The sequence below is a fragment of the Stenella coeruleoalba genome (assembly GCF_951394435.1).
Source record: "Stenella coeruleoalba genome assembly, chromosome: 19".
NCBI lineage: Eukaryota > Metazoa > Chordata > Mammalia > Artiodactyla > Delphinidae > Stenella > Stenella coeruleoalba.
The window spans coordinates 50430576-50442827 of NC_137165.1; the positions used below are offsets into that span (position 1 = coordinate 50430576).

Sequence of the window (12252 nt, forward strand, 5' to 3'; positions counted from 1 at the left end):
CACTCCTCTCACCACCAGGCAGCCCCTGGGTCAGGTGTGGTGGGCATTGAAGGGGAGCAGAATTTCCCACCCCAAATATGTCACTTTGGCACGAGGATTATTTTGTGCTAAAGACAATTAAAACGAAGCAGATTCAAGAAAAACTCTTGGCCTCCCCCTCAACGGCCTAAATTTACAAAAAAATTTAGGTCTATACCTAAATTAGGTCTATACCCTGGTCTATACCAGGAAGAGAGCCATTACTATAGTTACCATTTACCAAAAAACTTATCTGCATAATAGAGCAACCTCTATTTTCCAAACTTCTCCTCTGCCTTGCTGTGAAAAGCCCTCCTCTTTGCAGCCCCAGATCCTACCCCTCTCCTTAAGTAAGGGTGTTACAGAAGCTTCAATTACCTGGCTGCCTTTTGGGTCTCCTATTTTTATGGGCTCCCGTACACATGAAATATTAATCTGTCTCTTATGAATTTAAGTGTTAGACCAGCCAAAGAATTTAGGAGGGAAGAGGGAAATGTTATCCTTCCCTGCAGCACAAACTCAAAGGCCAATGCAGGCAGCCTCAGAAATCAAGTGGCCGCATCAGTGGACCCACAAGTGCTGGCAGGCGAGCAGCTCTTTCCCTGACCAGTGAGGCCTTCACAGCTACATCCAAACCCTGGGGCCACCCCTCGCCCACCGCAGCTGCCTCCAGAGCTCCCCCAGCAGCCCCCAGTCCCTCCTGGACTCCTAAGGGGTCTCAGCCTGCTTATCTTACTTTTTTCCATTATAAAAACAGCGACGGGGCTTCCCTGGTGGCGCAGTGGTTAAGAATCCACCTGCCAATGCAGGGGACACGCGTTCAAGCCCTGGTCCGGGAAGATGCCACGGAGCAACTAAGCCCGTGCGCCACAGCTACTGAGCCCGTGCGCCTACAGCCCGTGCTCTGCAACAAGAGCAGTCACTGCAATGAGAAGCCCGCGCACCGTAACAAAGAGTAGCCCCCACTGGCTGCAACTAGAGAAAGCCAGCGCGTAGCAATGAAGACCCAACACAGCCAAAAATAAATAAATAAAAATTAAAAAAAAAAACCATCGACAGGAAAAACTTGGAAATGCAGAAAATAAAAGAAAAAATGCATTTCCCAGAACTTCCCCTGCCCCTGCAAAAATAACCTTCTAGCACTCAAGGAGGAAGTCCCACTTGGATTCCCTGGGGCACCTACCAGAACAGGGGTGACTTGGGGTGGGGGAGGCGCTCCTGACCACCCCCTACCCCCTGCCCCGCTGAACCTACTGGCACTGGAAGCCCTCCACCATCGGACCAGATGAACATCACCCCTGCTCTACCATCAGACTGCACCATCACCCCTGGCAAAGCCAGCCGCCCTCCACCTACGCCCAGGGTGGCCTGGAACTCTCCAAACACTCCCCTTCCACGCCTTTATCTGCGTGGCCTCCCACTCCCCCCACCGCCCAGACCCAGGTGTCCTGGCAACTCTGGCGCCTGCACTGCAGCCTCTCCTGGCTCCATGGATCCCAACCTTGCTCAAGTTCCAGAGGAACGGGCCCCACCTGCAGCACCAGGGGGAGCCCAGCGTCCAGGATGCCCAGGGCTCACAGGCTGGGTGGCCTGGCAGACCTACAAGTGGCTGAAAGGTGGAAATAACTCCTGCAGCTCACCCAAGCCTCCCAACATTTTGGTTTCAGTTTCCATTCCTGTAAGTAGTAAGCAGAGAAGTCCGTAGGCAGGAAGTGGGTGTGGGTTGGAGGCAGGACTCACCATTCAACACCTGGGTCCTCAGCCCTATTGTGTGACCCACACTGAGTGACCAGGGCCTGGTCCCTAACCCCCACCCCCAGTGACAGGTAAGGGACCGCCCCCAGCAAGCCAGCCCTAAGGACAATGGCCCTGTCCAGCACTCATTGTGCTCACAGAGGATAAGCAGGCAGCCCAGAAGCCAGCAAACCCCCAACAGCTCTCAAAGCCTTTGCCCCCGGAGCTGGCAGAGACGCCAAGCATCGAGGTGTGGGCTGTCCATCTTGGTAGTGACCATGCCCTGCTAATGGTTGGGGGCCCTGGAGTGACCTCTGACTGGGCCGAGGTGGACAGCTGCCTTGCCTGCTCTCCCTACCTGCCTGGACAGGCAGGACACTAGAAGGTGACCAGGGTTCTCTGACAAGGCTTTTTTCCCTGTTCTGTTGGAAAACACATCAGTTGCTCTCAGCAGCCCTGGGAAAGCCCCTCACACAAAATTAAAGGGTGGTGGGGGGACAGCAAGCTTTCCTGGAGGGCTTCCCAAAGGGATCAGTCTCAGGAGGTGCCAGGCACAGGACATGAGACTCAAATGAAGTTCTGATTTTCTCCCATTAATCTGTCTCATGTCAATTTAATTCTTAGACAAACCAGAAGGACCTAGAAGGGTAGAGGAAAACTTCCTCCCCGACCATGCTAGGCCAGTAAGACCTCAACCACAGCTTCCTTCCAGGGTACTGGTTCTGGCTCCTCAGTTCAAAAATCCCTTCTCTGCCAGTTGCTAGCTGTGTAACTCTGGGCAAGTTACTTAGCCTCTCTGTGCTTCAGTCTTGACATCTCTAAAATGGGGATTGATGATAGCTCCTCCCTCAATATTTAGCACAGGATCGGGCAAATCATAAGTTAGCTGATTGGTTTTATTTGTGTTTTTAGTCCCTGAGGTCCCAAAGACCCCTCCTCCCAAGGCCCCCTAGTCAGGCAGATGTTCTAGTGACCAGGGTGGGGAGCCCTGGCAGGTGGGAAATTCTGCCTGGACACCAAGAGTTCAGCCATGCTATGATTCACTATCTGGACCAGGAATCAATGATAAGAGTGGACACTCAGCTGCCCACCAAGCTCCTCCCAAAGGGTTAGAAGCAAAAGAAAATCAATAAAAAACTGACAACAAAAAGCGGCCACCTCTCCATACCTCTTACAGTCCAAAGAAAGCATCTGTAACATGAGCACTTTGTACAAATACAGCAGAAACAGGATCAACCAAAGAACTGGGGGTGTCCATCTCATCCCTGCCTCAAAGTGCACCTTCTTTGGTTCATTCAGCAATTATTTATTGAGCACCTATTGTGTTCCAGGGAGCATACAAGAGACTTGGGATAAAGCAGTGAACAAGAGAGCAAATGTCTCTGAAGCCCCACCCTGGTATGGTCCAAGTGCTACCAGGACAAAGAGCCTGGGGAAGTGCAATTCAGAGCGAAGGGGAGGGGTGAGCACAGTTTTCAACTGGGTGGTCAGAATGGGCCTCCAGAAGAAAGGAGACAGTTGAGCAAAGACTGGAAGGAGGGTATGGGGGAGATGTGCTGCCCTCTGAGGAAAGGTGTTTTCCAGGCAGAGCGAAAAGGCAGTGCAAAAGTCCTGCGCTCAGAGCATGCCTAGTATGTACTAGGCGGGGCAGGGAGACAGTCCAAGGCCCAGGACACCGAGAGAATCCAGGACCGACCAGAGTCCACAGGTGAGGCCCACCTGACACGGTTCTACCTTCATGCACCTACCGGCCGCCCCTCACCAGGAAGGGGCCTATGCAAGCTGTAGGGACCCTTCCCCCACCAAGTGGGCCTAGGATATCGCTACTATGCAGCATCCTCTGAAATCCTCTAAGACTCCTCAGCTCAGCCCAACACTTCCCACTCCCAAGGGAGAAGGAAAACCCCAAGTTCTCTCCAAGAAATGAAACTAAGATTCTTTAAAAAGTGACAGATGCCTCCAGCAAAGGGCCAGATAAAACTGTATTTCTAAGAATAGTGCTTCTTCTAGAAAGAGCTCTTTAGCCATAGAAGACGTCACTGCTGGCCTGGGTTGTCTGCTGGCCAAGGTCTCCATTTCTAGGGAGGGAGGTGGGACTTAGCTGACTGCCCCACTACCACCAGCTCCACTGGGCTCCCAGCCGCATCAGGGCCTTACCTGGTACAGGGGCTGCAGGAAGCAGCTTCTGTCCACACTGGCTGCAGAACTTCGGGGCTTCCTCTTTGGAGATATGCCGGCAGGAAGGACACTCCATACCTCCAGGGAGGGGAATTCCTGAGGCTGGCATGCCTCTGCAGATCTGGAAGCAAGAGTCCCGAGGCAGCCAGTTTTATACCCCACCACCTGTCATATGACCACAGCCTTGCTTCAGTTTCATTTTCTGGGAAAGTGAAATTGGCAGCGGCCTGGAAGTTCTCCTTGCTCAACTGAAAACCAGCCTGATCACTGCCCCTGAGGCGCTCCAGCCTGCCTCATCCCAACCTCCCCCTCTAACTCCCTCCTTGTCTGAGCCCTGAGTGGCGCCAGCCCCCACTTCCTTTTCTGCTGCCCCCACCAGGCTTGCTCCTCCCAGCTTCCTGAACTCTCCATCACTCAGTGAGTCTAAAAATTTCCCCGCCCAGCTGAGACTGGGAGCCAGGTCAGCTGAGCCAAGTGAGTGGAGACTGGGGGTAGTGGCGGAGCAAGCAGAGACACAGCTTGTGCAAAACCCAGAGATAAGACATGGGGTGGGGATACCTGCTGCGTGCCCCAGGCAAGGGACTCAGACTCTCTGTGCCTCACTGCAGAAATGCTGGCAGCAAATGGCTGAGTCAGAGCCTGCCAAAGGAACCAGCCTGCACAGGGCAGCCCAGGGCTATAGGGCTGGCAGTCAGGATTCCTAATAACGGGGCCAGTGGTCAAGATTTCTAATAACGGGGAGTGCCATCTGCTAAGCCTGCACTCTTCTCATTGACCATTTGGCCCTCAGAACACCTTCTGTGGGAGTGGCAGCAAACCAAGGTCAGGGTCATGCCAAGGCCAGGACTCAGGCCGAGAACATCCAGCCTCCAGGGACAACTTAGTGCATCCATGGTGAGAGTGGAGACAGGCGTCTTGGCTCTTGGGGAACAAAGATTCACCGGCCACCCATTTCTGCTGGCTTCAGATCCAAGAACTCTGCTGGAGCAGTGGTCAAGTCAGCTCCTTCCCCAGCTGGGAGGGCACCCAAAGGGCCCTCATCAAGCAGCGACTCTCTGCCTCAGCCCTTCTACCTGCCCCTGCATCCCATTCTCATTTTCACTTCATCTGCGGCATGGGTGCCCCTCTGCCACCACCAGCTTGGTCTCCCTGATGGTGGGCTCTTGGTGGTGGGGGTGGGGGCGAGGGCTGGGCAGGGCCTGACCAAAAGCACTCAGTGTGCACAGTTATCCTCGGGGCCTTGGTTTCCACCTCCCCTCTCCCCTCTCCCCTCCATACGCCCCCCCCCCCCAAATCAACCACCCTAAATCAACCACCACTGTCGTCTGGGTACTCTCTCACTAAAATACTCTCAATGACTCCCCTGGGCCCAGGCCTCTGTCTGAAGGTGTATTCCCTCTCCCCAAAGCTCTGCTTCCCCACAGACCAGAAAACTCACAGCAAGGATCAGAATTCCTCACTCAAGTGTCCTATTGTTTCTCGCCAGCACCAGGGGCCTAAGGGCAAATGCGAGGGCCGGCACCAACACATCTCTATTCAGTCAGTTTCCTGACTTTTCCCTTCCCCTTTTTTCCAGCCACATTCCGCCAACCATCACCAAAGAAAACCAGGTGGTGGCCCCCACCATCCTCACACTCCCCCATTCTCAGCCCTCCCCGGCTTCCCCCAGGGCCGCGACCCAGTCGCGGCTCTCAAGGCCAAAACCGGCGAGGTGGCAACCTGGCCTTTAGCCCCTGACCACAGGCAGCCCCTGCTAAGTCGGGAGAACCCTGCGCTCTGGGCGGCTCGGTGATGTGGGCAGTGATTCCGTTCTCCTAAAAGTTACCATGAAATAAAGATATGGGCATTTTTCGCAACATCACTTTTCCGTTATTGCAATTAATGAAAGCGAAGGATTCCGTTCCCGGGTAGAGGTCCCCAGATCTGCCCGTCCCGGTCCGCTATTATGCGCCGCCGCGCCCCCTCCCCGGGCAGCGCTCTCGGGTTCAAAGCCCGACCGGCGCTTCCTCGCACGGGGTTCTTCGCACTCGAGGCTGGGCCCCCGGGAATGTAGCTGGGGCCCGGGGAAAGCGCGCTGCCTCCGCCAGGCCCACCTGCTGCGAGCGGCCGGAGAACAGGGTACGCACGGTGCCGCGCGGCGGGGCTGGACAGGGAACCTGCGGCGAAACCGAAACTCAGCGCCGCAGGAAGGGGCGGCCCGGCGCGGACGGCGGCCGGACGCGGCGCATCAGGACGCAAGCGGCGCTCCCCGGCAACGCCTCGGGCCGGGCCTCCGCGACCGTGGCCCAGACCGGCGGGGACCCTGATCCGTGGGACCCTCTCGCACCCAGGGTACCCGCACTCCGACCCGTGAGACAGCCCGTACCCACGGGAACTTGCGCCCCGCACTCACGGGACCCGGCATCCCTCCCTGTAAATCCGCCCTCCGCCCGCCAAGACCCGCGTCCGGTGTCCCTGCGCCCGGGCCTCGCAACTGCGAATCCCCGCCCCGCCCGCCACCTCGCACCTGCGCCGCTCCCGCGCCCACGCCGCCGCCAGTCCGCGCGGTTTCGTTTCTCGCGTCCTGGGTCCCGCCCCTCTGCCCGCTTCGGCCGGCGCAGCGAGTTTCGCTCGGGTGTGGCCGTCGAGTGGCGCCCCCCAGTGGACCCGGCGCCTGGCCAGGTCATCCGCCGCAGAGGAGGCGCCTCCTGCCGCTGCGCGCGCGGGGCGGGAGGCGGAGGGGCCCTGATTCCGGCCGGGCAGAGGCTGGGGTTCGCACGTGGGCCTACCCCAGCCGCCCCCACGCCGCGGGCCGAGCCCGGGCGCGCGCATCCCCAGTCCAGCCCCAGCCCCTTGGACAATGTCCAGGACCTTGCGAGCCAGCGGCCAGCCTGGGAGGGGCCCCGAGGACACGAGGCTGGTCACTCAGCCGAGCTTCAAGCCACTCGGATGCAAGGTGGAGGTCACCTGCCGCATCGCATCGGGGCTTTGTGTGGATTAAGTGACCACAGCGGCCCACGCTCAGTCTTGTGTTGGTCACTGATAACCTAGAGGCCACCGCCCCGGCCTGCCTCTGCACCTCAGTTTTCTCATCTGTCAGGCTCGTAATCCGGCCCTAGGGCTGTTGGAGAACTACTATTACAGTGAAAGCTGGTGTTCCAGGCCCCGGGCAAAAAGTGCTTGATGTACATCAGCTTATTTACTCCTCACTGCCGTCTCCGCTCCCAACCAGCACCTGCCTGAGAGCATTTGTGAGGAGCCTAGCTCAGGCCCATGGGGTGCTACAAATGCCAGTTAGGATGAGCATCATTGTTACATTAAAAGGGCCCAGGGGGCTTCCCTGGTGGCGTAGTGGTTGGGAGTACGCCTGCTGATGCAGGGGGCGCGGGTTCGTGCCCTGGTCCGGGAGGATCCCTCGTGCTGCGGAGTGGCTGGGCCCGTGAGCCGTGGCCGCTGGGCCTGCGCGTCCTCCTTTCCCACACCCTCCAGTCACACTGTCCTTCCTCTGGGCTGGGAACAGCAAGCTCTGTCCTTCTTGGGGTTCCCCTCCTGCAGTGCCTGCCCCTTGCAGGGCTGGCTTCTCCCAGCCATTCAACCCCAGCATCTTTGCGCTCAGGCAGTGCTTAGGGTTTGGGGGGATGCCAGCAGAGCTTGGCTGGGCCCAGCAGAGTGGGGACCTGTGGACCCCGCTGGTGTGCACGTCAGAATTCTGGGCCAGCCCCAAGGTGACAGGGAGTCGCTAAAGACCAACAGAATACCGCGCTGGGTGGGGTCATCACACGGCCTGAGAAAACACATTTACCTGCCAGGTGCAATATCTTTCATTTTAAAACCCAACACAGGGACTTCCCTGGTGGTCCAGTGGTTAGGACCCCACGCTTCCACTGCAGGGGACGCGGGTTCAATCCCTGGATGGGAAACTAAGATCCTACATGCCGTGCAGAGTGGCCAAAAAAAATAACAAAGAAAACCCAACACAGCCTTAAGAAATTAAAATTCTTCCAGTGAGAGACTGAGCCCTGCAAAGGGAGGTGACTTTAGGCCATTTTAATGCCACCAGGGGATCTTCCCTCCACCCTCTTCTCCGTGTCCTTGTCCACTCCTTAGAGGAATCATGAAACAGTAAAGGGATTTTTAAAATCCAGCCTTAGAGAGAGGGTGGGGTGTGGGGGGGATCCGCTGTCCTACCTTCAATTTAGTTTGTGGTTCAAGATAAACGTGGAACAATCCAGCAGGATTATCAGGTCACCTCCTCTACCAAGTCTTCCTTCAGCCTGTACAGTCCAGTATAACCTGGCTGCCCAGAGCCATGGCTGTAGCATGCACTCCCAGGCGTGGAGTTTGGAGTGACACCAGCACACTCACACCTCCAGAGGAGGAAGCTGCTTATAGCAGGAGGCCTCAGCTTCCTACTTTCTGAGAAGTCAGTATGTGGCGTGGTCAGTGTGGTCATCCTGTTTTGACAGGTGTTCCAAAGTAGACAGAGGTTCTGGACACTGTCCACTTCCAGGTGCTGAGGACCTATTTGTAAGTGACCCTGTCAACATGTCACCTAAACCAGAAAGATGGTTAACAACCCAAAGAACCAAGTCAAAACACACATACCACATCCAATAAAGACCAAGAAAAGATGGAAAAGCCAGTATTAGGAGCCCATCCTGAATACTCACAGAGAAATCCCCTCACATTCCCTAGTCTATATCAATGCAATAAATGTATGCATTGAAACATGCACACAATTTTTAAAAATAAAAAAATAGTATAACATTAAATAGTATATAAATGTAATATATGATCTAACGTAATTAGAAAATACAAAGACAGTGGTAGATGCAGTTTACTTTGCAGAGCTGAGCCAGGCACAGAGAGGAGGGTGGAGGAGGATGGTGGGGTGGTGGGATGAAGGAAGGAGGGTACGAGGAAGCCAGAGGGACTTGACGAAAGGTTTCAGATGGCATCACCTCCAGCTTTGTCCCTAAAAAGATGGTGCTGTGGACACTGCGGGCTTGAATCTGGACATCCTCTCTTCCTGGCCTGTTGTTCACAAAGGGCCCGGGCTCCTCCACATAGAAGATCTGCTTGGGAAAAGCCTGCCCGGTCATTATTCCCCAGGTCAGCCGCATGACACAGCAGGGGAGCCCCTGGACTTAGCCCCACTGCCCGTCCAGCCAAACCCAGCATAGAATATTTTCCTGGTCCCTTGGATATTGGAGCACTTGAAATTTCCTCAATCTCCTGCATTTGTAGAATGGATTCATTTGGGCCCCAAACACACGTTTTGGACGGTCTTGCTCCTTGCCCGCCTAACTTGATAATCCTGGGGTCGTCTGCAGAAAGGACGCTCTCCGAGGCACAGTTTGCTGGGAGGATAAGTGTGGTGAGAGGCTGGAACGAAGGGCCTTGTGTGGGTTGCTAGGGCAGGGACGTGGTTCTGCTCCAGACGAGGGCATCCAGCCGTCTCAAAGCAGGGCCTGTGTGACCAGGCAAGCTGAATAGAATGCTCACATTAACTCCAGAGCCGTGCAGAACAAGAGGGGCTTGTAGTTCTGGGCTTCGTTCACATCCACTTCCCAGCCTGCCTCCAGATCTTCATTTAAGCTGTTTTCCCCACGGAAAGACAGGAGTGAGACTCAGCAGTTAAGTGTCTCACTAACGGGGCTTTGGGTTCTATGTGGTCGGGGCAAAATTTGGCTGGTAGGAGTCAGGTTTCTGGGCCTGGGTATTCTTGACTGAGGATCATGCTCTTTGCACCCTATGGAGTAGCTGTTCCCGAGTCAGATGTCCCCCAAGTTAAAACACTGGGGGCCAAAAATTCAGTCCTCTCAGCACCGAATGAATTCATCCACCTTGGGCTGCAGGCCTGTCCAGACAGAAGGAAGAGCAGCCAGTAAGGAGCTATGTTTCCTTTCTTGTTTAGGGAGGCAGGAGGGGCAGAAGTGAGAAGAAGAACGTAGGGGATTAACTTCATGGCTCCCACAACCGCACATCCCTGTATGTGTGTCTCTGTCTGCTCTTCTTATAAGGACACCACCCAAGTCTAGTATGATATCATTTGAACTTAGCTAATTACATCTGCAAAGACCCTATTTCCAAATGAGGTCACAGTCACAGGTGCCTAGGATCAAGAATGTAACTCCTTTAGGGAACACAGTTCAACCCCCTACAGGCACCAGCTCCACGGGCTTTGCCAGAAGTCCTCTGAAAGATTCAGCTGTCGGCACTGCACAAAGATTCGTATGATTTGGATGAACTTGGGTCCTCCCAGGGGATTAAAATTATTTTAAAAGTGGGGAGTGGAGAAACAGGCTCTTTGCCAGCATCAGCAGCTAAATTTACAAAGGGTAGATAGATCTACCCAAAACAGATTTTATAAAAATAATCACACTTCAGGCAGCAAAGCGTTTGCTAATTCACTCCCCGGTTAGCCCAGGTTAGACCTGCTCCAGGTAGGCTTTATCTTTTTTTTTTTTTTTTTTTTTTGCCACACAGCTTGCAGGATCCCAGTTCCCTGACCAGGGATTCAACCTGGACCACGGCAGTGAAAGCACTGAGTCCTAACCACTGGACCACCAGGGAATACCCAAGTAGACTTTATCTTAAAGAAAGATGGAGGTCACTGCCCCACTCCAGCACTAATGGGAAAGCCCACCACTCCCCCCATTAGCTCACAGAGCACCCTCAGCTCCCCTGCCCACTGGGTGTGGGGTCTGCAGGGATGTGGCTGCAGAGCCCACAGCTGCTGCCGCCGGTTGGAGCTAGTGGCACCGAGAGCATTGCTCCAGGATGACTTCAGGCTGTAGAGCGGGCATGACAGAGCAGTCACACCAGATCTCCTGCCCTCTTTCATTTTCAAGTAAATGGATTACTGGGGCGTGGGTGGGACGTGATGCTGGCATTGCAGCCTGAGTCCTAAATCCTTCCCCTTCTGCCTCCCATCCAACCTCTCTGTCTCCATTATCAGGGTTCTGCATCAAGCAGCTTCCTCCAGGGCCACTTCCCCAAAGACATGATTTTTATTGAAGCCACACCTTGAGGGGGAGCTGCCTGAACTGCATTAGACATTCAGTTCATGTGGAAGAGAGGGTGAGAACAGGGGAGGGTAGGACAAATAGAATTTGAGGAGGTTCAATTCATGACAGCAGCAACTACTTCTTAAATGCCTGCTACACATACACCCCAGGCCTCCACTCTTCTCTTCAATTTAATCTGTGCAGTGACCCTTTGGAAGATGTGGAAAATAAGGATCAGAGAGAGTAGACAATTTACTCATCATGCGTTATGAAATCAGAACAACCTGGACTCAAACTCAGTTCTCTCTGAGCCTGCCGCACCATGCTGCCTCCTTGTCCGTGACTTTCAGAGTTTCTTGCAATTATCTCCAGAGTTCCAGTGGAGACAAACACAGGCCCAGGGGCTTCCCTGGTGGCGCAGTGGTTGAGAATCTGCCTGCTAATGCAGGGGACACAGGTTCGAGCCCTGGTCTGGGAAGATCCCACATGCCGCGGAGCAACTAGGCCCGTGAGCCACAACTACTGAGCCTGCGTGTCTGGAGCCTGTGCTCCGCAACAAGAGAGGCTGCGATAGTGAGAGGCCCGTGCACCGTGATGAAGAGTGGCCTCCGCTTGCCACAACTAGAGAAAGCCCTCGCACAGAAACAAAGACCCAACACAGCAAAAATAAATTAATTAATTAAACTCCTACCCCCAACATCTAAAAAAAAAAAAAACAGGCCCAGGCTCTGAACAACATGAGGCTTCCTAACCATTTTAGATTTGAACATTCTAAACCTACATCATCTGACACAGCAGTCACAAGACACAGGTGGCATTGAGCACTCACGTGTCGCTGGTCCAAGCTGAGATGTGCTCTGAGTGTAGAGTTCACACTGGGTTTCGAAGACTTAGTATGAGAAAAGTAATGTAAAATATTTCATTGATAAGTTTTATAAAAATTTCATGTTGAAAATATTTATTTTAGATGTTATCAGTTAAAAGGTATGTTAATTTCACCTTTTTTTTTTTTTTACATCTTTATTGGATCTTGTTACTTTTTTTAGTAAAGCTACTTGAAATGTTAAAATGACCCATGTGGCTCACACTGGGGCTTGCATTGTATTGCTGTTATTGCATTGTCTGTTGGACAGCGCTGTTCTACATCACCACCACCATCATCAACATCATCTGTGTAGTCAGGGCTCCACCAGCTGCTGTAACAAGGGGTCTTCAGAGCTTACTTCTGGCCCATGTAACGGTGCTGGCCAGGGCACAGCCCAGTAGGTGGCCTCCTTCACTCCAGCTGACCAAAACTCTGTCCCTTATGATATGTGGCATCACCAGGTCCCCC

The 12252-nt window shown here is 54.1% G+C and overlaps 1 protein-coding gene across 8 annotated transcripts in view; it reads right to left on the reverse strand.

Annotated features, from left to right (window-relative positions):
• The window catches only part of RNF213 (ring finger protein 213), a 112787-nt gene extending 105966 nt beyond the window's left edge, over nucleotides 1–6821 (reverse strand). For 3 of the 8 annotated variants that reach the window (XM_079906216.1, XM_079906213.1, XM_079906210.1), the window contains exons 1-2: nucleotides 6296–6375; nucleotides 3910–4051 (exon numbers count right to left, since the gene is read on the reverse strand). In XM_079906216.1, the coding sequence (XP_079762342.1) occupies nucleotides 3910–4051; nucleotides 6296–6334 (181 nt within the window). In that variant the 5' untranslated portion in view covers nucleotides 6335–6375. Of the gene's footprint in view, nucleotides 1–3909; nucleotides 4052–4488; nucleotides 4505–5755; nucleotides 6087–6295; nucleotides 6377–6436 lie in introns of those variants that run through there. The other 5 variants (XM_079906212.1, XM_079906214.1, XM_079906217.1 and 2 more) reach the window with 5 other exon arrangements.
• Nucleotides 6822–12252: the final 5431 nt, after the last annotated feature.